The 25,291-nt window shown below is 34.3% G+C and overlaps 1 protein-coding gene across 2 annotated transcripts in view; it reads left to right on the forward strand.

Annotated features, from left to right (window-relative positions):
* Positions 1–459: 459 nt before the first annotated feature.
* The window catches only part of st14 (ST14 transmembrane serine protease matriptase), a 57,946-nt gene continuing 33,114 nt past the window's right edge, over positions 460–25,291 (forward strand). The window contains exon 1 of one of the 2 annotated variants that reach the window (XM_073817238.1): positions 460–707. In XM_073817238.1, the coding sequence (XP_073673339.1) occupies positions 687–707 (21 nt within the window). In that variant the 5' untranslated portion in view covers positions 460–686. Of the gene's footprint in view, positions 708–7,409; positions 7,538–25,291 lie in introns of those variants that run through there. The other variant, XM_073817239.1, reaches the window with a different exon arrangement.

A 25,291-nucleotide genomic window follows, 5' to 3' on the forward strand; every position in this document is an offset into this window, starting at 1 on the left:
AAAACAGTTATTTTAAATAGTAAAAACTGTTTGAAAACTTTACTGTTTTTGTAAAAAGGCCTACTTTGGATCAAATAAATGCAGGCTTGATGAGCAGAAGAGAATTCTTTAAAAAATAAATATTACTGTTCAACAACGATATTTGTAACATTTAAATTTAAAACGTTTTTAAAAGTTTTTCGAGAAAAACCGGCTCAATATTCATGACACATAATCTTGTCCAGAGGACACAGTTCAACCTCTCAGGTATTTATTACACCTCTTGCCTGAATAGGGCTATATCCTAACATGTTCACTTGTTTATTTAACTACAATATCAAAATATTAGCTTGGGGTTAAGAATTTAGGGATAATTCTAAACAAGGTGTCTGAAACCATCATGCAAAACTATGTGACATGTGACATGCTGTTTGTAAACGCCTGTGTGTTTGGTGACGGAAGTAATCTTACCTTGTCATGCCCAGCGAAACTACAGCGTCACTCCGAGCCTTCAGGTGAGAGAGATGAGAGGACGCCGCGGGATTTGCTCAATGAAACTTTGAAAGGTCCATCAAGAACTTTTCCAATTGGAGTACTTCATCCAAACTTCTTCAAATAGAAGCGCTGGGATAGACAGACGAATCGGAACTTCAGGCGTGCGCTCTTGTTTTTTTTTACCGGTAGCGAAACTAGTTTCCTGAAATAACATGAGTTCTGCCGCGTATCAAGTAAGTGTCTTGTTTTCTGTTTTAAACAAAAAATATCTGCACTTTGATCGAAATGCTTTATTTCTGCATAACTGGATTCATTTAACCAGTTCAGACCTTTTGCAGGCTATCCCTCAGGGTAAATTTTCGTGTTAAAAAATGACTACACAACATGAATGAGCTCCAAACTCGTATCATAGAGATGATTTGTGATTTTGCTTCCCGCACATTTTTATGCTTTTTTTTTCACATTGACACCTGTTCGAGTCTCCTGCTCTAATCGTGCTCTGTTCTTACAGTGATGGGATTTTTGAATCATCCCAGTGACTCCTTTGAAAAAATTCACCAACGAGATTCGGTGATCCCTTTTCCTCAGGTTATAGGCCATCGTTACGCATCAAAAGTACTGAGACTTAAGTCATAAACTTGTTCAGTTCAAGAGGTAAACGAAAATGATTCGTCCATTGAACCATTCACGTAAGACTATTTCCTAACTCCGGCGTCCTTGTCAGTAAAAGGTCAGTGGCCAGAAAGGTTATTAGTTTGATATGAAGAAACTAATTTTAGTGTTTGTCTGAGTCAATTTTAATAAAAAAATAGCTTAACCTTTAAACAAGTGTTTCTTGGGTATGTAAACCAGGCAGACATAAATAGTTAGAGCTACTGTGTTAACCCAGTAACCATATATATATATATATATATATATATATATATATATGTATATATGTGAATATAGAGCTTGCTTTAGGGCAAACAAGTACCTTAATTTTATCAGAGGCTGAATATGAAATTTAGTGCAGTTGCCGTCAATTATATGGCAAAAATGAAATTAGCTTGTGATGTAAATCAGTCAGATCTTTATAACATTATAGCAGACTACTTACTTACATTAAATGTATATACATATCCATTGTCACTCTACAGCAAACATATAATGCACAATGCAATACAATAATGATTGAGAGATGAACAATTAAACGTTTGTCAAAAGACTGATAGTATACTTAGATTTGAACAATATTTTTCCAAAAGAATATGTATGGATAAATGAAGCAGAAAGTTGCATATAAAAGTTATTCCTTTGTTTACTTTATAAGAATCATATAAAATTTCACATCAAAACGATGTGTACTAGGACCTGACAGTGTCTAGGCGTCTTTAGAATTATACTAAAAGGCCTTTTACTTAATAAAAAAATAGATGTGTATATATATATATGACTTTCCCCTGGTTTCACAGACGAGGCTTAAGCCTAGTCCCAGACTAAAATGTAAATCTGAGCTGTATTAACTGAAAGAAACTTGCACTGATTAATCTTAAAATATCAAAATATCAATGCCTTTGTTTTGTCTCAAGATTAGGGTTGGGTATCATTTGAATTTTATCGATTCCGATTCCACTTATCGATTCCGATTCTTTTCGATTGCCAGTTTCGATTCCAATTAGCCTTTTTCACAAAAATCGGAAATTACGTCAGTGCAGGGTAAAGTTAGTTCCGCTACAGGTCTGCGCCTATTATATTAATATGCTCTTGTCTCAAATAATGCTTCTTACCTTTTCGGTTTTGTCTGTTTTCCAAGTTGTTGTTATATAATCAACAAAGAACAAACATCTTACTTGTTTGTAAAATATGGGCACTCAGACCGCTGACTCGTAAATATAATATGCGCAACATAGCGCCAGCTTTAGTTTCTGTTCTCCATCTCCGGTATATTTAAGCGTATTTTCTCAGTTTACTCAGTCATTTCCCTCGGATCACTACATCATGGTAAATTATGACCGCATTTGACAGCATTTATATCCAAATGCACATTCTCCCAATAATAAATTAAACGATTCTGAGTCCGGATGATGCATAAACTCAATACAACAACGTAATCCCGAACCAAAAGTAATAAAGCCATTAATCGTCATCTCTTGTTTAGTGTTATATTATTTTATTATGTATATCCCTGGGCCCATTATACAACGTACATTTACACTATCATATTAATAATGCAAAGTAGAGCAAGTAAAAAATACAATAGTACTTTAATAATAATAATAACAATATTAATAATCGCGAAAAAAAATCACGTGGACAGTCATAATGCACAGCCAGCACCAAATAGACAGAACGGCAAAACTCAAAACTGTACGGTATTATACATTCATAATTAAATAAACATAGTATTTGTGATGACCAGAAGCTGACACAAAGTTTTTGAAGAAATGTTTGCTATTTTTAGAGTAAAACACCAGCATATATCGTAGTATCATGGTATCTATTTTGTAAAAATAGACTTTGATTCCCGAACTTACTCTTGTTAAAGGAACACTCCACTTTTTTTTGGAAATGGGCTCATTCTCCAACTCCCCCCGAGTTAATAAGTTGAGTTTTACCGTTTTGAAATCCATTCAGCCGTTCTCCTGTTCTGGCGATATCACTTTTAGCATAGCTTAGCATAGATCATTGAATCCTATTAGACCAATAGCATCGCGTTCAAAAATGACCAACGATTTTCTGTATTTGTCCTATTTAAAACTTGAGTCTTCTGTAGTTATATTGTGTACTAATACCGAAAATGTAAAGCTGCGATTTTCTAAGCCGATAAGATTAGGAGCTACACTCCCATTTCAGCGTAATAGTCAAGGAAATTTGCTGCCGTGAAATGGACGCAGCAGGCGCAGTAATATCACGCAGCGCCTGAAATTAGTTCCCAGCAAGTTAATGTTCAATGTGACCGGCGTGATGCAAATTTCCTTGACTATTACGCCGGAATGGAAGTGTAGTTCCTAATCTTATCGGCCTAGAAAATCGCAGCTTTACATTTTCCGCCTGTATTAGCACACGATATAACTACAGAAGGGTCAAGTTTTAAATAGGACTAATATCAAAACTCGTTGGTCATTTTTGAACGCGATGCTATTGGTCTAATAGGATTCGATGATCTATGCTAAGCTATGCTAAAAGTGAAATCGCCAGAACAGGAGAACGGCTGAATGGATTTCATAACGGTAAAACTCAACTTATTAGCTCGGGGGGAGTTGGAGAATGAGCCTATTTCCAAAAAAAGTGGAGTGTTCCTTTAAGTATGGCCGCTGCTGTCACCGGAAAAACTTTTACCCTGCAAGCGCCAATCCGGAAGCCAGAAAAACTGAAGTGTGAAAAAGGCTAATTTAGTAACAAAACAACAACAACAAAAGTCGAACATTAATATATCAAACATGTTTATTTTCAGTGCTTGCTTGCAACATACTATTTTATTACAGGGGTTCTCAACCTTTTTTTTATACCGGGGCCCCCCTCCTTCTCGGGTAAATTTCGCAAGGCCCCCCTATGCCTGACATTTCCTCTAAAGGTGTTTATTTTTTAACCTTTTTTATTAACCAAAACATTTGTTTTGCCTTTTTGTTTTTCTACTGCATGTTATAAAAAATTCAAACAAACTTTAAATTAAAGCTATACTTTTGAATTTAAAAGAAAACCCTCTGCTCTAACTTTTTAACATGTGTGTGTATATATACAGATTTAAAGCCCCATGAATTATTTAATGCAGACATTCTTCACAACTTCAGAGTACTTTTTTTTTTTTTTTTTAAGTAAGTGAACCTGCCAAACAACAGGGAGATACCAAAATACCACTCACTAAACCTGTCCTTTTGAACTGGACTGACTGTATATCTACTGTTTGTATTTATTATAAAACAAACATAGAAATGAAAAATACAGTAAATACATTCTAAATCTGTTTATGCTGGTGTTCATATGTGCATAAACACCACTGACCCTTACAAGATCCACCTCTATGGGTGAGCATTCATTATAAAAAAACTCACAGGACATTCATTTTGACAACTATGCAAATATTTTGAAATTTCACGCAAAAATACTATGGATCAGAGCCCCGAAATCATGAATAGTTCGTGAATCAACAGCGGACGTATGTGTGCCTAATGTACGAGTCCGATTTACAAGAATGCATACATTAGGTATGCACAAGTTCGTTACTATTACTCTGATCATCTTTGCCTTTACATTAGCGGGAGGGTTTGTTTCATGCAGCCAAGAGATGAAGTAGATACCGGTCTTCCCGCGGGGGTATAAGTTTCTTTTATGTGGGCTTTTGCTGGCGGGAGTGGGACGAAATAACATATTTCTTCTGGAGCGGGCAGGCGCGGGACTAAAAAATCCGTCCCTTGCAGATCTCTAAATTAAGTTTGCGTGCAGCGGTAGCTTTGTCTTCGGTTTTTACAAAGTGTAGCCACACTTTTGAGCGCTTCCCGCGAACCATCTTGTAGACCAGGGGTTTTCAACTCTCGCCCTCGAGGTCCAATTCCCTGCAGAGTTTAGCTCCAACCTTGATCAAACTCACCTGCCTGTAACTTTCTAGTGATCCTAAAGACCTTGATTAGCTTGTTCAGCTGTGTTTGATTAGGGTTGAAGCTAAACTCTGCAGGAAAGTGGACCTTGAGGGCCAGAGTTGAGAAACCCAGTTGTAGACTGATGTTTACATGACCACACAAGGTCCTGGCAGATTGCACGCGCGGAAGGTCCTGGCAGATTGCTAGATGAAAAAATGCACCCAGGAATCGATACAAGGAATCGAAATTTTAATTTTATACAAGTATCCGATTCTTTATCTTAAGTATCCGATTCCAGAATCTGAATCGATTTTCGATTCCCAACCCTGCACAAGATGGACAGCAGTAATGTTTTTTTTCTAAGGCACGTAGATTAAATTACGTTTGAAATGAAATCATTACAATTAATAGGCCTAACTTACAATGTTTTTTATTGAAATTGTGATCACATTAGACAGTTTTCATATTAAAAACATTTCATGACGTGACACGTAACAGATTACACTAACAATTTGATCAACCTCCCACCTATAGGAAGAGAAAAATGTTTTCAAAAGCATCCCCCCTCTGCCCCCTGGTTTAGACTAGAAGGGAGACAGATCTGACAACTGGGCATGTGCACATCAATCTAACATTATTTTTATCACACTGTACAACAATACCACTGTTTATGTATTATAGTGAGGGCTAAGTTTAGGGTTGGGGTAGGTGTAGACATTAAAAAAAACACAATCATTTAGGTAGAACAATTAATTTCATTGTTAATTTCCAGTCGGAGCTGTATACCTTCTAGCCACAACCCTGCCCCCTGCCCTAGTCATACCAGGGGGGTGTTCCATAAAACAAGTTTACCACATAAGTCAGGCTTATTTCAGTTAGTCTGACTTATTTTGAGCCAAATCAAGTGACAATAAGTCAGACTAACTGAAATAAGCCTGGCTTATTTGGTAAACTTGTTTTATGGAACACCCCCCAGGACATGCAATAAGTCAGGAGAGGTGTCCTATTTTGCCAGAGAAGGCAAATATGGTAATATTTCTGCAAAAGAATTGCTGAAATTTGAAGCTGTTAAATTATTGTAGTTTGGTTAGGTGGCTTAGGTTTTATTGTTGTTGTGTTTTGTATTTACTTAAATATTAATGTATACTTTAAACTTTTAATACATTTTTAATTTTAAATAACTTTTTTGTCCAATAAAAAGATGTTCTTATGTCATCCACCATTTTCTGGCTTTTTTTTTTTTAAGTATCAGTTCAGGCACCGTTTTGGCACGGTATTGTTTTAAAAGTATCGATTTGGCACCGGTATCGCGTGAAAAAAAACAAAACGATACTTATGGTTTGGTCTGCATGATCAGTTTCACGTGGAGATTGCTGATCCGAGACCATTCTAACAATTACAACAGCAACTATCAATCAGATGACAGAATGCTGCAGTAGATAGGTACAACAGGTTTTCCAGCCAAATTTTGATCTCATTGATAATTTAGAAGACTGTATCAAATATGATACTGTCAGCTTTATTGGGTAAATACCTGTCATTGGCATTTAGCATTCAGGGCATATTTTTTGTGTTCCCTGGAAATCAATCCCTTGACTTTGGTGTTGCTAGCATTATGCTTTACCATTTGTTTAGCAGTAGTGTAAGACTATCCTAACAGATACAGTACATCTCCTGAAGGGAAATTAAGTATTTGAGATGCATGTAGTGGCACTGTGTCATTGTGATGTTGTCTCATTGTCTCTCTGTGTGGTGGTAAAGTGTAAAATCTTGTCATAAAGTTATAAATGAAGTCATTGCAGCTTTGGGCTTGGCTTTTTATGGCCTCTGTGATGTTGTGTTCCGAGTCACATTCGCAGTTTGTTTGCTTTAGTTGTTAGTTGTCTGTGATGACAAAGTAGTCAACACAATGCTTGTGGGAGCAAAAACCGAGAGATACGCCCAGTTTTGACACATTATGTCATATAATCCACATTATTCATGCCTCTGAATCACTTTGTGTGCAGAGATGTTGAGAAATCTAGATGAGTGGTGTGAGATCTCATGTATGTCACCTGTTTTCAAATCCCGGATAACACCTTTAGTTTCTTAAGGCCAGTCATTTCCGTTGAGGTTTTTCAGGAGTTAAGTAACGGCATAGTGGATACGTGTGTTCTATAAATAGACTGGTATGTATGAATCATTTCTAGTCTCTCACTTTATGCATTGGCTTTTTGTATAGTTTAACCATGGCAACCAACTTCCAAAATATGTTAATTTGACTTGAATGGATGTAGCTGTATATGATCAGGCATGAGTAGGTACTTCAGTGCATTAGGGGGAGGTAATGTGTACAGATGGGCTCTGTTTCCGGCCAAACATACCTAGATTTCCAGGTATTTTGCAGTCTCTTCTGTTCTTCAGGCCTGTTTCAACTTGATAGCCGGAATCCTCAAATATTCCCGGAGCACAGCGAATGCATTTTGTCTTGTTTTCAGGCTCCCCCAGACAAGCTTATTTATGTAACGGTAGGTTTTATAGGAAAAAAAATAACTTGCATGATATCTGCATGCCTTATTTCTAAAAAGTTTTCAAAAGTAGGACTAAAACACCATGTCATGCTTTCGTAACTTAACAGGCAAGAACAAAATTCCTGAGATTCTTTCTTGACAAATGCTTTTTAAAATAAACTATGTGTGGTATTTTGCCATTATCATTGGATTTCGGTGTATTTTGCAAGTGCAGGAGCCCATTTATGAACCCTACCTTTGAGTCTTGTCTGTTTACTCTCTGTTCAGCATCTTAGATTAATATAGCGGATTTTTTCTTTTGAAAGATCTTTTTTTCTCCCCTTTGTGACCAATCGTCAATGCCATTCGATGATGTTGAATGTATTTTGTTTCTTTGCTATGATGTGGATTGATGATACTAAGGCAGACTGTTTGGTATTGTTTGGTACATTCTCAGCTGCTCACAGCCGCTCTATACGTGTGGCTATCTGATCCTTTCTAAAAAAAAACTGATGAAAAGAATATAAATGTATTGCAAAATGAATGGCATTTTCTCTATTTTGCTACACAGGCTTAAATCAGTGGTTTTAGGTGATGTTCAGATTTTCACACTTTTGTTAGATGTCAGCATGTTATTGATGCATTAATAGCTTTACGATAAAATGTGGTTACCTCCCTGGTTTACTGATAGTTCCAGTCATAGAGATGTAAAGTACAGTTGGGGTCTATACCTATTGTATCCTTTTGGTTTCTTTTTCTTCTTCAATTATTGGTGTCTGTGGTCGCCCCTATAACAGCTTGCGGCAAAGTTATGACATTTGGCACACAGATTGAGGACAGTCTCATAATTAACCACTAAGTCTCTAGCTCAAACTCTGTACTGCCACCAACAGGCCAAATTTGCACTAATGTGTTTTGTAATAACTTTTGAACTGTAAGGTCTAAAAGCTTCTTTTTTTTTCTTCTGAACAAATTTGATCAAACTGGTCAGAAGTTATAAGCAGGAATGTCAATATTTTGACCAGTATGTTGTGCTGTCTAGAAACTACTCATGTGCCCTCAGGTCATGCCTGAAAGCACATGCGAAATTTGTTTAGAATCTGCTAAAGCATTGCGGAGATATAGCCTCATGCTCCTTTTGCACAAACTTTATCAAATTCGTTAGTGCGCTTTATGAAAATGGTTTGGTATATCAAAAAGCTTCTGATAAATATTTGTCAGAATTTCCTGAAGATGATCTGTACCAATTTTAGTGAAAATTGGCCAAATTGTTTAGGACGAGTTTGAAAAAGTGGATATTTCCGAAAATTCAAAATTGATAGAAATTAAAATTTTCGTATTCTATTTTCGTACCTCCCTCTGTCAAAACATAAAATGTGATATCTTTGTTTATATTTTCTGAACAGCTTGACCAAAAAGCACAAGAATGATCTCGCTAGATTTGGAGTAGCATACCGAATCAAACAAAACCAAATTTTCCTATTTTAGCCATTTTGAGCATGGACCGTTTTGAATTTTGTAGTAAAATGCTTCTTTTTTTTAACACTTTAATATATTTTTATAATTCTTATAGAATCGCTTGTGAGAAAGTTATGAAATTTGGAACACAGATAGAGGACAGTCTCATCACTAATCACAGCAAATTTTGAGCCTCTAACTCAAACTCTCTAGCGCCACCAACAGGCCAAAATTGCATTCATGTTTCTGCTAATAACTCTGGAACCGTATGGTCTAAAAGCAAAATTCTTTTTTTTTTTGTCTGATTCCTTGGCTCATATTTTTGACCAAACTGGTCAGAAGTTATTAGCAGAAATGTCAATATTTAATATATTTTGACCAGTAGGTGGTCCTGTGATAAATACTTTTGTGCCCTCAGGTCATGCTTGCTATAACACGTCATTCAGAATCTGCTAAAGCGTTGCGGAGATATAGCCTCATAATCTTTTTTTCACAAAATTCATCAAATTCATTAGCACACTTTACAAAAATTGCTTAGTATATCAAAAAGCTTTTAATAACTTTTTGCCAGAATGCTCTAAATAATGCTAAGTCAATTTAGGTGAAAATTAATCAAACTGTCTAAGACAAGTAGATATGCCAAGAATCTTGATCAAAGAAATACCAATTTTTGAATGCTATTTTCGTAACTCCCTCTGGTCAAAGGATTATATTTACTAAACAGTCTGACCATAAGTTTGATTTAATTAGATTCAGAGTAGCATACCAAATCAAACAATTTTCCTACAGTATGTTAGGCATGGACCATTTTGAATTGTGTAGTAAAATGCTGTATTTTTTAAAACGCTTTAAAGTATAATGAATCGTATTAATTTTATAGAATCGCTTGTGAGAAAGTTATGAAATTTGGCACACAGATTGATGACCGTCTCATCATTAATCAAAGCAAATTTAGAGCCTCTAACTCAAGCACTCTAGCGCCACCAACAGGCCAAATTTGCACTCATGTTTCTGCTAATAACTTTTGAACCATAAACTCTAAAAGCACAATTCTTAGCTTATAACTTTGGCCAGAAATTATAAGCATAAATGTCTGTAGTTCATATCTTTTGACCAGCAGGTAGTGCTGTGCTGAATACTTGTAATAAAACATACCAAGTTGGTCAGAATCCACTGAATCATTGCGGAGATATAGCCTCTTGTTCGTTTTGGCACAAACGTCAAATTCATTAGCACACTTTATGAAAAGTTTTGGTATATCAAAAAGCTTTTGCCAGATTGCTCTGAAGATGATCTGAGCCAATTTTGTTAAAAATTGGGCAAACTGCATTAAACGAGTTTGCAAAAGTAGTTATTTTGGAAAATTCTAAATTGTGACCATAGAAATTAACATTTTCGTATGCTATTTTCATAACTCCCTCCGGCATGATAATCTTAATCTTGTAGTGTGTGCATGTTTAAGATATAATGGAAGAAAATCTGCAAAGGCTTTCCTATGTGTTTCATAATCAGTTAGGACTTTCAAACTCCTGTAGTCTGAGCCTTGCTTTCATTGTATGATCAAAATTCTATTACAAGGATGTTTGGGAATCCAGATAACCTCACGTCCATGTTGCCAGATGGACCTATTTTTACACAATGTATCATTTTAGTCGATTCAGTCAGTGTGACTGTGTCATTGTGCCCTCTTCTCATTCATCACTGATTCATCTTCTGTCTGCTTGCAGTTTCGCATTTGTTAACTAGGTTATAGACCTAGTGTGTCTGGCACTGTGTTCCATAACCTAGTTGAAAAGACATTTTGTTTGTGGTTTATTGAATGGGACCGTTGTGATAGTATACCTTATTTCTTAGAGATACAACAAGACTAAACACGACCACAGGCACACCTTTTTTCATACTTTGTCTTACGTAATACTGTTTTGCACCATCCCTTAATCTATTTTTGTATTCGAGTGTTTCATTATTTATGTGATGTCTTGGAGAAAGAGTTGAGTTGACAATTTTTAATTAAATTCCTTTTTAATTACTATGCAATGTATACTGTGTTTATGACCTTATGCTAATTGAGAGACCGTCTGAAATATTTGTGAAATTCGTTTGTCACACGGCAAAACTATTTCTGTGAACTAGGTCAGTCTATGTCAAATCAGAAAAGGCTGCTGCTACACTGTTTCAAATTTTGTTTTGGATAGAAATATGCTAGTGTTTCTATAAAAATGAACCAGCATAAATCCAACAATTATGCTGAGGTAAATGAACAACCCAATATGCTAGGTTTAAATAACCCATATTTAACCCATCAGTGGTTTGCAACAACTCAAATTGGGTTATTTTGAGCGTTTTATATTTGCTGTTTGTGAGGTAAAATAAAAATGCAGATTCAAACATTTTTTTTTTATTGATAGAAATTCAAATTTTCGTATTCTATTTTCGTACCTCCCTCTGTCAAAACATATAAAATGTGATATCTTTGTTTATATTTTCTGAACAGCTTGACCAAAAATCATAAGAATGATCTCGCTAGATTTGGAGTAGCATACCGAATCAAACAAAACCAAATTTTCCTATTTTAGTCATTTTGAGCATGGACCGTTTTGAATTTTGTAGTAAAATGCTTTATTTTTTTTAAACACTTTAATATATTGTTATAATTCTTATAGAATCGCTTGTGAGAAAGTTATGAAATTTGGAACACAGATAGAGGACAGTCTCATCACTAATCACAGCAAATTTTGAGCCTCTAGCTCAAACTCTCTAGCGCCACCAACAGGCCAAAATTGCATTCATGTTTCTGCTAATAACTTTGGAACTGTATGGTCTAAAAGCAAAATTCTTTTTTTTGTCTGATTCCTTGGCTCATATTTTTGACCAAACTGGTCAGAAGTTATTAGCAGAAATGTCAATATTTTATATATTTTGACCAGTAGGTGGTCCTGTGATAAATATTTTTGTGCCCTCAGGTCATGCTTGCTATAACACGTCATTCAGAATCTGCTAAAGCGTTGCGGAGATATAGCCTCATAATCTTTTTTTCACAAAATTCATCAAATTCATTAGCACACTTTACAAAAATTGCTTAGTATATCAAAAAGCTTTTAATAACTTTTTGCCAGAATGCTCTAAATAATGCAAAAATGAACCAGCATAAATCCAACAATTATGCTGAGGTAAATGAACAACCCAATATGCTAGGTTTAAATAACCCATATTTAACCCATCAGTGGGTTGCAACAACTCAAATTGGGTTATTTTGAGCGTTTTATATTTGCTGTTTGTGAGGTAAAAAAATGCAGATTCAAACATATTATTTTTTTTATTTTTTTTTATTTTTTTTTTTAATTGATAATTAAAATTTTCGTATTCTATTTTCGTACCTCCCTTTGTCAAAACATATAAAATGTGATATCTTTGTTTATATTTTCTGAACAGCTTGACCAAAAATCATAAGAATGATCTCGCTAGATTTGGAGTAGCATACCGAATCAAACAAAACCAAATTTTCCTATTTTAGCCATTTTGAGCATGGACCGTTTTGAATTTTGTAGTAAAATGCTTTATTTTTTTTAAACACTTTAATATATTGTTATAATTCTTATAGAATCGCTTGTGAGAAAGTTATGAAATTTGGAACACAGATAGAGGACAGTCTCATCACTAATCACAGCAAATTTTGAGCCTCTAGCTCAAACTCTCTAGCGCCACCAACAGGCCAAAATTGCATTCATGTTTCTGCTAATAACTTTGGAACTGTATGGTCTAAAAGCAACATTTTTTTTTTTTGTTTTTTTTGTCTGATTCCTTGGCTCATATTTTTGGTCAGAAGTTATTAGCAGAAATGTCAATATTTAATATATTTTGACCAGTAGGTGGTCCTGTGATAAATATTTTTGTGCCCTCAGGTCATGCTTGCTATAACACGTCATTCAGAATCTGCTAAAGCGTTGCGGAGATATAGCCTCATAATCTTTTTTTCACAAAATTCATCAAATTCATTAGCACACTTTACAAAAATTGCTTAGTATATCAAACAGCTTTTAATAACTTTTTGCCAGAATGCTCTAAATAATGCGAAAATGAACCAGCATAAATCCAGCAATTATGCTGAGGTAAATGAACAACCCAATATGCTAGGTTTAAATATCCCATAATTAACCCATCAGTGGGTTGCAACAACTCAAATTGGGTTATTTTTAGCGTTTTATATTTGCTGTTTGTGAGGTAAAAAAAAAAAAAAGCAGGTTCAAACTTTTTTTTTTTTTTTTTTCAGCCCTTATTTAGTATGTATTATTTCCAGGCTATTAACAGCTTTGACTAACTATTTATTTGTTTACATTAATTTTGTAATTAAAGTATTTCTGTTAGTATGGACAAATATTACAGTATTTAAGACAACTAAACTCACAAAAAAAAAAAAAAAAAAAAAAAAAAACCATCATGTTGCTGTTTTCTCAACACTTAGTTTTATAAATGATTATCATTTCCTGTTCTTCTTGTTGGCTTGCTTTATTAATTAACAACCAGTGCGACTTAATGAATTTACATTGTGATTGTTAAAAGATTTTCATTACATAGTCAGAGTTTTGGTTGGCAATTATTTCCTCAAAGTAGTGAAGTAATATTTTAATTCCATCAATTTTACAAAAACTTTAGTTTTTCCAGTCCAGGATGAGTTTCTTTTTGAAACGCTTCACGGAAGTTGTCAAAAACTTGATATTTACAAGTAGTTTTTTTGCTATGTGTTTCATAATACATCTTAAAAAGCCCCTAATATAGAATAATTATCTGCTGCATGGAGGACAAATAAGTCAACTGAATAATTTGCTCAACCATCCTTTCTCAGGAGCAGACTTTTAATTGCCTGAACATATCTTTAAATACTCTGTTTTGTCTTAGGGGGATTCATTCTTTAAGGTTTAATTGCTCCTGTGTTGTTTGGAGGCTCCTCAGTGTCCTGAACTGTCTTTTCCAGTTGACTGACCAGTCAGTGATTACTGGCCTCTGGTCCGGCTTCATGTCAGAAGTACTAGACAGCTGGACTCTAGCAGGAATGTGGTCTGTTTGGTTTTACAAACAGTACATCGGCATCAGATGAATGCATGAAAACAGTAAAATTGCTTTCTTTCTCTCCAAGAATTCATGATCTTACATCTTTTGTCATGTGACTTGATTACGGTGTTGAATTTTTGCAACACAGCCATGTATTGACACGACATGCATAGTTATTTTTTTTTATCAGTCTATTAAATATATCAACCAATTTCAAACTGCATGCTCATTTATGCTGTCTTTACTTAGATGACCTTTATTGCCATATAACATTTAACGTTAATCTTTAAAACACTAACAATTTAATAACACTGTTTAATGTATCTATATTTTTTTACATTGTATTTTATGTTATGATGCCTAAATTCACTTGAGCCGTTTAATTTTGTATGTGAATAAATATATAAATAAATTTAATAAGGGTTATTACAACTTTTTATTTCACAATTCTTACTTTTCTCACAACTGCGAGTTTGTATCTCATAATTCTGACTTTTTTTTCTCACAATCCTGATTTTTTGTTATAAAATCACTAGGGATGTAACGGTATCAAAACTTCACGGTATGGTAATACCTCGGTATGAATGGCACGGTACGGTATTTATTGAATCATTTACAGGAAAAACAAAACTAATGAAGAGACTCGAAAAAAGTGCCAGAAGTGTTTATTAAACAGTTTACATGAACACTGAACATATCAATGGCATACAAATTTGCCATCTATCTGTAAACTTTGAAACAGAAACTTAAATTTTTCAATTTTAGTAACAAAAAATTATTAAAGCATGTAAAAAAAACAGTCAAATCAGTTTAGCTGAATGAGTTGTCTGAATCTAGTTGTCTGCTTGAAATAAGATTTTTTTTCTTACCCCATTGGCAGATTATTTAGCTTGTTTTAAACAAAAACTCACTTAATTTTGACTTGTTTTTACTAAAAACAAGACAATAATTTTTACTTGTCTAGAAAATCCTTCTTGATTTAAGAATTTTTAGATATTTTGGCTGGAAACAAGACAAAATTCTAAGTAAGAAAAGCATTTTTTTGCAGTGCAGTAGGCTCTCATGCCTTTCTTTCGCATTAAATCTTTATTAAAAACAATCCTTTAAAGAACTTTTCTACCTGGACAAGTGCATCTATTATGTTGCCTAGTTTATTTAAAACTGCACCTTTCCTTATTTTAAACATAGCCAAAAAGCCACGTGTTGACTGTGAAATTTATATGCATTTATGGTACATTTCCGTGTCAATCCATGTTAATTTTTACAGCGAACAATGCACTATAACATTAATTCAGCGCATACAGCGCAGCAAAAAATAGACTCTGTGCCGAAACGATCGCTGCACTGCTGCAAAGGCACCGCTTCTAGGACGTACTACCGGACAGCAACCGCGTGCAGTGTGAACGCTCTAATCCGTTAACATGGGTGCTGAAAAGAATACGTAACGCATACGCACTTCAGACGGAGCAGATTCAACCATTTCCATCTCTTTTTCTTGCTGCTACAGTCTGTAGCGACAACAGACCGCAAAGGATGATGGCCACGCCTGGGCTGATGGGAAATGTAGTTCCCGCTACCTCCCGTTCGCTCCATTCGCCTGAGCAAACTTTTCTCAGAAGACCTATTGTTTTATCGAGTCATGCGACCACGGTAGTATCGAAAAAATTTGTTATTGCGGTATGACGGTATTTACAATACCGTTACATCCCTAAATCACAATTGCAAGATATAAACTCACAATTCTGACTTTATTTCTCTTTATTGTGTTAATATTACACAATTCAGAATTCACTAGTCAGAGTTGTGAGATAAAACCTTGCAATTCTGACTTTTTTTTTCTTACAAGTTTGTATATCATAATTCTGACTTTTTGCCTCGCAATCCTGATTTATTTAATTTTTTGTTATAAAGTCAAAATTGCTAGAAAAAAACCTCCCAATACTTACTTTTTTCTCACAATTGTGACTTTGTATCTTATAATTCTGACTTTTTTTCTTGCAATCCTGAATCAGAGTTGCAAGATATAAACTCACAATTCTGATTTTTTTTCTCAGATTTTCATAATATAAACACAATTGCGAGAAATAAAGTCAGAATTGTAAGAGAAAACCATGCAATTCTGACTTTTTTTCTCTCACAATTGCGAGTTTGTATCTCATAATTCTGACTTTCTCACAATTGCGAGATTGTATCTCATAATCCTGATTTTTTTTTTTTATATAAAGTCAGAATTGTAAGAGAAAACCATGCAATTCTGACTTTTTTCTCTCACAATTGCGAGTTTGTATCTCATAATTCTGACTTTCTCACAATTGCGATTTTGTATCTCATAATCCTGATTTTTTTTTATTTTTATATAAAGTCAGAATTGTGAGGTTTTATCGTACAATTGACTTTTCTTCTCACAGTTGCAAGTTTGTATCTCATAATTCTGACTTTTTTTCTCAGAATTGCGTAATATGAACACAATTGCGAGGGAATAAAAATCTGAATTGTTAGAACTTTTTTCTCACAATTGCAAGTTTGTATCTCATAATCCTGATTTTTTTTAATATATATATATAAAGTCAGAATTGTGAGGTTTTATCTTACAATTCTGACTTTTCTTCTCACAATTGCAAGTTTGTATCTCATAATTCTGACATTTTTTTTTTCAGAATTGCGTAATATAAACACAATTGCGAGGGGGAAAAATCTGATAGATGTAAGATAAAACCTTGTAATTCTGACTTTTTTTTTCTTGCAATCCTAAATCAGAGTTGGAAGATATAAACTCACAATTCTGACTTTTTTCTCAGATTTTTGTAAAATAAACACAATTGCGAGGATTAAAGTCAGAGTTGTAAGAGAAAACCTTGCGATTCTGACTTTTTTTCCTCACAATTGCGAGTTTGTATCTCATAATTCTGACTTTTTTTCTCAGAATTGCGTAATATGAACACAATTGCGAGGGAATAAAAATCTGAATTGTTAGAACTTTTTTCTCACAATTGCAAGTTTGTATCTCATAATCCTGATTTTTTTTTATATATAAAGTCAGAATTGTGAGGTTTTATCTTACAATTCTGACTTTTCTTCTCACAATTGCGAGTTTGTATCTCATAATTCTGACTTTTTTTCTCAGAATTGCATAATATGAACACAATTGCGAGGGAATAAAAATCTGAATTGTTAAAACTTTTTTCTCACAATTGCAAGTTTGTATCTCATAATCCTGATTTTTTTATTTATATAAAGTCAGAATTGTGAGGTTTTATCTTACAATTCTGACTTTTCTTCTCACAATTGCAAGTTTGTATCTCATAATTCTGATTTATTTATTTTTTTCAGAATTGCGTAATATAAACACAATTGCGAGGGGGAAAAATCTGATATATGTAAGATAAAACCTTGTAATTCTGACTTTTTTTCCTCAATTGCGAATTTGTATCTCATAATTCTGACTTTTTTTTCTCGCAATCCTGATATTTTTGTCAAAGTCAGAAATGCGAGATAATTAATTCGCAATTCTGAGAGAGAAGTCACAACTTTTTTTTAATTATTTGTTATTCAGTGGCAGAAATGGGCTTTCATAGATATCAGCCATCACGTTAATAAATAAATACATTAATAGATCAAGTCTAGCTCATTGTATCTGCCAGAATTTGAATATCAAGTCTCTCTACTTCAGATACAAAAGGAAATATTTCACTCCAGCATGAATTTGTTGGCTTCACATGTGTAAAGGTCAAATCTCACTTATGATTAACAGGTTGTGACCGCTATTTCAGCTGTCACTTTGGCTGCACAATAGTGGTTCATTAACATTTTACGTTCTTGGCAGGTAGCTAAGGCTAGAAGTACAAAGACTAAACCTTTAGTTCCTAGAGAAACAGAGGAACTGAAATAAAACAGAACAAGTGCAAACAGTGCCAATATGTTGCAGTGCAGGATTAAAGTCAAATAGAAAGATCAGTTGAGTCAACAGCCTGTGGTGTGTCTGCCGTGGCAGAGAGATAACATAAGTATTACGTGAAGAATTTTATATCTGAAACATGATCTGGCTTTATCTCCTTGTACCTGTAGTTAAAAACTACATTTTTAGATGTTAAAAAGTATATCAGTTTCTTCTGTTTTGGTCTTTCCTCCTTCTTCAGACGCTTGTGGAACAGGTTTGGTTACGCATGCCATAAGTAACTTTCGATGTGGTAAGCAAAAATAGTTCAACGCACAGGTGACGTTTCTCAGTTCAAGAACACCACTCCTTAAAAAAGAGATAACAGTAGGGTTGTGAACACCCTCTGCTGTGGGAAATCCACACTGCAGGACACTGATTGTAGTCCAATGTGTTTGGTTGTATTTTAAGATTTAGTTACATTTAAGACTTTTGTTTTCCTTTTTCAAATCTCGTATTCATTCTGAAGCACATTCTCTATCCATGTCTATCTGTCATGATGAATTCTAATTCCGTTTGGATGCTCTCGTGTTCTGGTCTTCATAATCAAAAATTAAGTTTTGATATATTTATGGTAGGTAATGCACAAATATATCTTCATAGAACATGATCTTTACTTAATATCTTAATGATTTTTGACATAAAAGAAAAATCAAAAATTTGCATGCAATGTATTTTTGCCTATTGCTAAATAGGCACTTCACTTTCAGAACAAAAATGTACAGATAATGTACTCAACCCCTTGTCATCCAAGATGTTCATGTCTTTCTTTCTTCAGTCGTAAGGAAATTGTTTTTTGAGTAAAACATTGCAGGATTTCTCTCCGTATAATGGACTTCTATGGTGCCCCCGAGTTTGAACTTCCAAAATGCAGCTTCAAAGGGCTCTAAAATCACTGCAGATGAAAAAATGGTCTTATCTAGCAAAACAATGGGTTATTTAAAAATTTTTTTTTTTTTTTACAACTTACATACTTTTTAACCTCAAATGCTCTTCTTGTCTAGCTCGGCAAGGCCAGCATTTGAGATTTAAAAAGTATATAAGTTGTAAAAAATTTTTTTTAGAAAATAACTGATTGTTTCGCTAGATAAGACCCTTCTTCCTCGGCTTGGATCATTTAGAGCCCTTTGAAGCTGCATTTTGGAAGTTCAAACTTGGGGGCACCATAGAAGTCCATTATATGGCGATAAATCCTAAATTGTTTTTCTCAAAAAACACCATTTCTTTACGACTGAAGAAAGAAAGACGTGTCGTGAACATCTTGGATGACAAGGGGGTGAGTACATTATCTGTAAATTTGTTCTGAAAGTGAACTACTCCTTTAAGACTAGTTTTATGGTCCAGGATCACATATAACTACAAATAAAAATGTAAAGGGTTACGTTTAGATTTTTGGGGCTTTTGTGCGTGCGTGCGTGTCATTTGACTAAATCATGAATTATTAAATAAGGCATTGTTCCAAAAATTGTGGATTTGGGGCGTTAGTGTGTCAGATGCTTTGGGATAAGCTGTGCTAGTTCTTTAAATAATAGTATTGTTTAGTAATTATTTAGCTGTATTCAACTATGCTGATATTTTAATATGCTAATATTAAATCTCTTCTCATCTGGAAAAGAATACAAGTTTGTGCATTAGTAGTTTTCTGTAATTTTTCTTGATATTGATTGCTTCAACATGAGATCACTTAATTCGTATTTAGGGCAAATTGTGTCACTAGGACCATTTTTCATCTGTTTTATGTTTCTATCACCCCGTGATATAGAGGTTTTCATTTAATTTCAGTTGATAGAAGAGATCCTGAAATATAATTAAGAGTATTAATTTTACCTCTGCCTCATTTATCTTTCCCTAGGGACAACTTAAGTAAAAGGCAGCTTGGCTTTTTAATAACATTTATTGGAAAAGCATGGGAAATATCTATTAGAAACATTATTTCTGTCTAGTTTATAGGTCAAACAGTGTGGGAACAGTGGATCCATCTTTATCAACCCAGGGTTCATACAAGGTGCTTAATTTGACTTTGTGAAAATAGCCCTTGAAAATAGCAATATTCTTGAATAGGTACTTGAAAACTGCATGCATTATTGTAAGACCATGTATGTATGAAATAAGTATTTAATTTTTGTCAGTAAGCACACATCTTTTCAGGCAAAATTCACACAAAATTAAAAAACATGATACCTTTTTTGCTTATTTCAGTTAATTGCAGAAAATAATAGAGCTAAGCAAGTGACAGTGTCATGTAAACATGGCTGAAGATGCGAAAAAAGGAACAGACAAACTGATTTAATGGAGTGAGTCATTTACGCTGGAACCGCTTCAGTTGATTCAAACTCGTGACTTCGATCATTCATTTCAAATGATTCACCAGCAAAACCAGATCAAATTTATAGAGCCATTTATTTTCGAATTTCGATATCGCTCGTAACGATTTTAAAAAGCAAGTAGGGATGGGTGAAATTGAGCTTTTCAAAACTGAATCAGTGAAACCATTAAACAAGTGTTGCAAAATGATTCACTGTTTCGAAGCGCTCCAATTGGATCACGTTATGCAAATCATTTGTTTCAGATCGGGACTTCAAATTGTGTATCGTGAACTGTGCGTATTGCAAATCATTTGATTCAGATCAGGACTTCGGAGTGTGTATTGTAAATCATTTGATTTAGTTTGGAACTTTGCGTATCATCAATCATTTGATTCAGGGTGTCACTTTGCAGCGTGTATTGTGAATAATTTGATTTAGATTGGAACGGGTTTGTAAATCATTTAGAATTGAATGATTCAAATTAAATGATTTGCGATTCACGCTCCGAAGTCCCAACCTAAATCAAATGATTCACAATATGCAAAGTTCCAATCTAAGTCAAATGATTTGCGTTCTGCGCTCCGAGTCCTGATTTGAAATTACGGTTTGTTATATTTAGATCAGAATGTCAGAGCGAGGATCATGGATCATTTGATTTAGATTGGAACAGTTTCATGAATCATTTTGAGAATTGAATGATTCAAATTAAATAATTTGCGATACGCAAAGTTCTGATCTACTGTATGTCAAATGATTCATGATCCACACTCCGAGTCCTGATCTACAATGATGGTTTGCAAATCAATATTTAGATGGGAACTTCAGAGCGTGGATCGCAAATCATTCGATTAAATCGGAACTTCAAAGCGAGTTCGAGAGTCTTTTGCTTTAGATCGGAACTTCAGAGCGCAGATCGTCAAATATTTGATTCAGATCGGGGCTTCAGTGCGAGTTCACAAACCATTTGTTTCAGATCAGGATTTCAGAGCTTTTTCGCAAATCTTTTTTTTTTCCTGAAAATCTTCTTTTTTTTTTCTTAAACAGTAGAAAACATCACACCATTAAGGCAGTACAGTTATAACAAACAAAACAAGAAAATAAAGTATACGCATACAAATCCCTTAAAGCAGACAAGACTTCCAGAACAAAAATGTACAGATAAAGTACTCATCAGGATTTTTTTCTCCATATAGTGGACTTCTATGGTGTCCCGAGTCTAAACTTCCGAAATGCAGTTTAAAGGAGTAGTTCACTTTCAGAACAAAAAAATTACAGATAATGTACTCACACCCTCATCCAAGATGTTCTTGTCTTTCTTTCTTCGGTCTTAAGGAATTTATGTTTTTGAGGAAAACATTTCAGAATTTCTATCCATATAATGGACTTCTATGGCGCCTTTGAGTTTGAACTTCCAAAATGCAGCTTCAAAGGGCTCTAAACGATCACAGCCGAGGAAAGAAGGGTATTATCTAGCAAAACGACCTGTTATTTTCTAAAAACAATTTATATACTTTTTAACCTCAAATGCTCATCTTGTCTAGCTCTGTGTGTACTCTGTGTAGAGATTAAAAAGTTTATAAATTGCATATGTTTTTAGAAAATAACCAATCGCTTCGCTAAATAAGACCCTTCTTCCTCAGCTGGGATCATTTAGAGCGCTTTGAAGCTGCATTTAAACTGCATTTTGGAAGTTCAAACTCGGGGGCACCATAGAAGTCCATTATATGGAGGGAAATCCTGAAATGTTTTCCTCAAAAAACAATTTATTTACGACTGAAGAAAGAAAGACATGAACATCTTGGATGACAACATTTACATTCTCTGTAAATGTTTGTTCTGAAAGTGAACTACTCCTTTAAATGCGGCTTCAATCGACCCTTCTTCCTCGGCTGGGATTTACAACCGCTTTTGGGATCTTTTGAAGCCGCATCTAAACTGCATTTTGGAAGTTCAAATTTTGGGGCATCATAGAAGTCAACTATTTGGAGAAAAATCCTAAAATGTTTTCCTCAAAAAACTTTTTTTTTACAACTAAAGAAAGACATGACATTTTGGATGACAAACTCTTTTTTTTTTTTTTTTAGAGTTTGAAATCAAAATCATTGTTCCATAAGTGAGATCTTTGATCGACGTCCTCCAAAATCTTCAAAGTAGTGCTTGAAAAGTCCTTGAAAGTCCTAGAATTTCATTTCACAGTATCTTTATGAACCCTGTCAACCATTTTGCAACGTGGAAGTAAGCTATTTTTATTGAATGTAGGTAAATAATGAGAAGAATAACAAAGTGCAGTAAACTATTTGCACTACAAATCAATATGTTTATGATTCTTACAATAAATTACAATAACATGATAACAAATACAACATAATGGACTTTTTGTACAGGTAAAATAACGAAATTTTGAAAATCTTTGACATCCAAGCATTATTTTGTTTTCACATAAAGTAATTTTCTTTTGTTTATTCTACTGAAAAGCTTCATCCATACCTTAATTTTTAATTACAGTGTTATCGGTCCATTTTTGAAACAATCCTCAGTTCAGAGAAAGAAAACGCACTGGCTTTATGCGGATTACACCTGTGGAGGGGCGTCTAATTAGATTTGTCTACCCTGGCTGATAAAAGTGAGAAAGAGACACTACTGTTTTGCTGATGGCCCTTACTGAGAGTGATATGTCTTCAGCATGGTGTTTTGCAGAGGGTTATGGGTAGAATCACGGCGTGTAATGCTGTTATTAGGCTGTGATCAGGATGAGTGATAACAGAAGCCCACAGCCACAAGTGACCCGCATTCCCTGATGGTTCTCTTAATCTTATGCCATGATGGCTATTAAAAAATTCCAATTTAGGCAGCTTGAGTGCCAGGCGGCCTACTGTAAGAATGGCTTTAATTGCGATGAGTTATCGCACTTGCTGTTGTAATCGGGCCTGGATCTTAAAACGGGGGTTTGCACTTCTGACAAATTGATTTAATACCAATGTGATTCTGGCTCCCTAATGATCTTCTGATTCCTCTGCTCCCAGGGTGTAGACACACAGATTTCTAACCACTTTTTAATTGCAAACCCTTTTCTTAGTGTGTGTGTGTGTATGCGCTTTTAGTTCAAAACGTACACTGTACTAAGACTCTGGCTCATTCCACAGTCCCAGTTTAGTTTCAGTATGATACCGCTGTGGAGGGGAACAACTGATTTATGGACAATTAAAGCGCTTTTTTTTTTTTTTTGTGCGTGTGTGTGGAGTCAACAGTGTGTGCAGAAGAAAGGAGGAAATGAGGGAAGAGGCATATTGGCTCCTTAAATGTCTGACTGTGGATGTCTGTCAGTGCTGTTATTTAGTACCTTTGCTTCCTTGGGGATTCTGCACAGAGTATACAACCAATCCAGATTTCTCACAGCAGTTCCCTAACTGCATCTTGCAAAATCAAGCTGTAAATTGAACCTTTCTCAAACACAGACCTCTCAAATAAAGTGGTTCAGTCTGTTATTTGCTGTTTTGCGCACACACACATTCAAGCTATTTCTGCAGTGTAACTCTTATGTGTCCTCAATCAATAAATGGCAAGGGAATTTAGGCATAGAAAAATTAAAATGTACAGTATAAAAAAATGGATATTTATTTTAAGGTTTGCATTTACAGTGTTAATAAATTGTTTAAAATATCAACTTTTGTTTAAAAGTGAAAGAAAAAAGAGAAATGCACATGCACAATCAAATATTGTCCAGTATATATGTCGAGTCCGACATACTGATGTATATATTGTGACTGGTATTTGATATGTCGCAATGCCATACAGGAACCATTTTTGGTTTCTCAAAGAACATTTTACTGATCAGTTCTTAAAAGAACAGTTATTTTTCTTGTTCCAAAGAACATTTTAAAAATCTAAATGTGATCCTGGACCACAAAACCAGATGTAAGTAGCACGAGTATATTTGTAGCATTAGCCAACAATACATTGTATAGGTCAAAATTATAGATTTTTCTCTTATGCCAAAAAAAAGGGTATTAATTAAAGATCATGTTCCATGAATATATTTAGTACATTTCCTACTGTAATTATATCAATATTTCATTTTTGAGTAATTTTTGAGTAATATGCATTTGCTAAGAACTTCATTTGGACAACTTTAAAGGTGATTTTCTCAGTATTTTTATTCTTGTGCACCCTCAAATTTCAGATTTTCAAATGGTTGTCTGTCTCTTATATTGTCCTATCCTAACAAACCATACATCAATGGAAAGCTTTATTCAGCTGTTAGATGATGTATAAATCTCAATTTGAAAAAAAAAAAAAAAAACTTTTGTGATACAGTTTCACAAATAACCTTTTTTCCCACTATAAAAAACTTTTTTGGAATGGAAATAATGAATTTTTCAAAAGATCCAAAAGTGGGTTTTCGTAGCAATGCCATAGAAGAACCATTTTGGATTCACCGAAGATCCTTTCAGAAATCAGTTCTCTTTTTTTTTTTCTCTGAGTGTAAAGAGCATTTTCATTATCTAAAGAACCTTTTTCACTTTAAAGAACCTTTTGTTCCAGTGGTAACGTTCATGGATCCATCAATGGCAATAAAGAACATTTCTTTTTAAGTATGTTAGAACCATTATGCATTCCCTAAAGAACATTTCAGTGAACACTTCTTAAAAGATTAATTATTTTTAGTCTTAAGAACATTTTAAAAATCTAAAAAAGCAAAAAGTTCTTTATTATTCTTGAATATGCTGTTTCAGTGTCACAGGGAAGTGGGGAGTGAAAACCACTTCATGTTGACTCAGTAGCACTATGGTACATCTGTGACTGATTTACTTGGAATTGAACCTTCAAGATTTTAGTTAGTGTTGGGCTACAAACCAAAACATATTTACCTTCCATTGTACCAGGCAAGCAAATATCTTCTTCTGGAAGGGTCTTCAGAATGTTTATTCAATCACCTATACACATATTTCCTAATTAACTTGCACAACTGCACTTGAAAGATAGGCATGCAAACAATTTAATAGTCTTCTGGATGACTTAGTGTGT

This window comes from Garra rufa, chromosome 14, assembly GCF_049309525.1.
Source record: "Garra rufa chromosome 14, GarRuf1.0, whole genome shotgun sequence".
Lineage (NCBI taxonomy): Eukaryota > Metazoa > Chordata > Actinopteri > Cypriniformes > Cyprinidae > Garra > Garra rufa.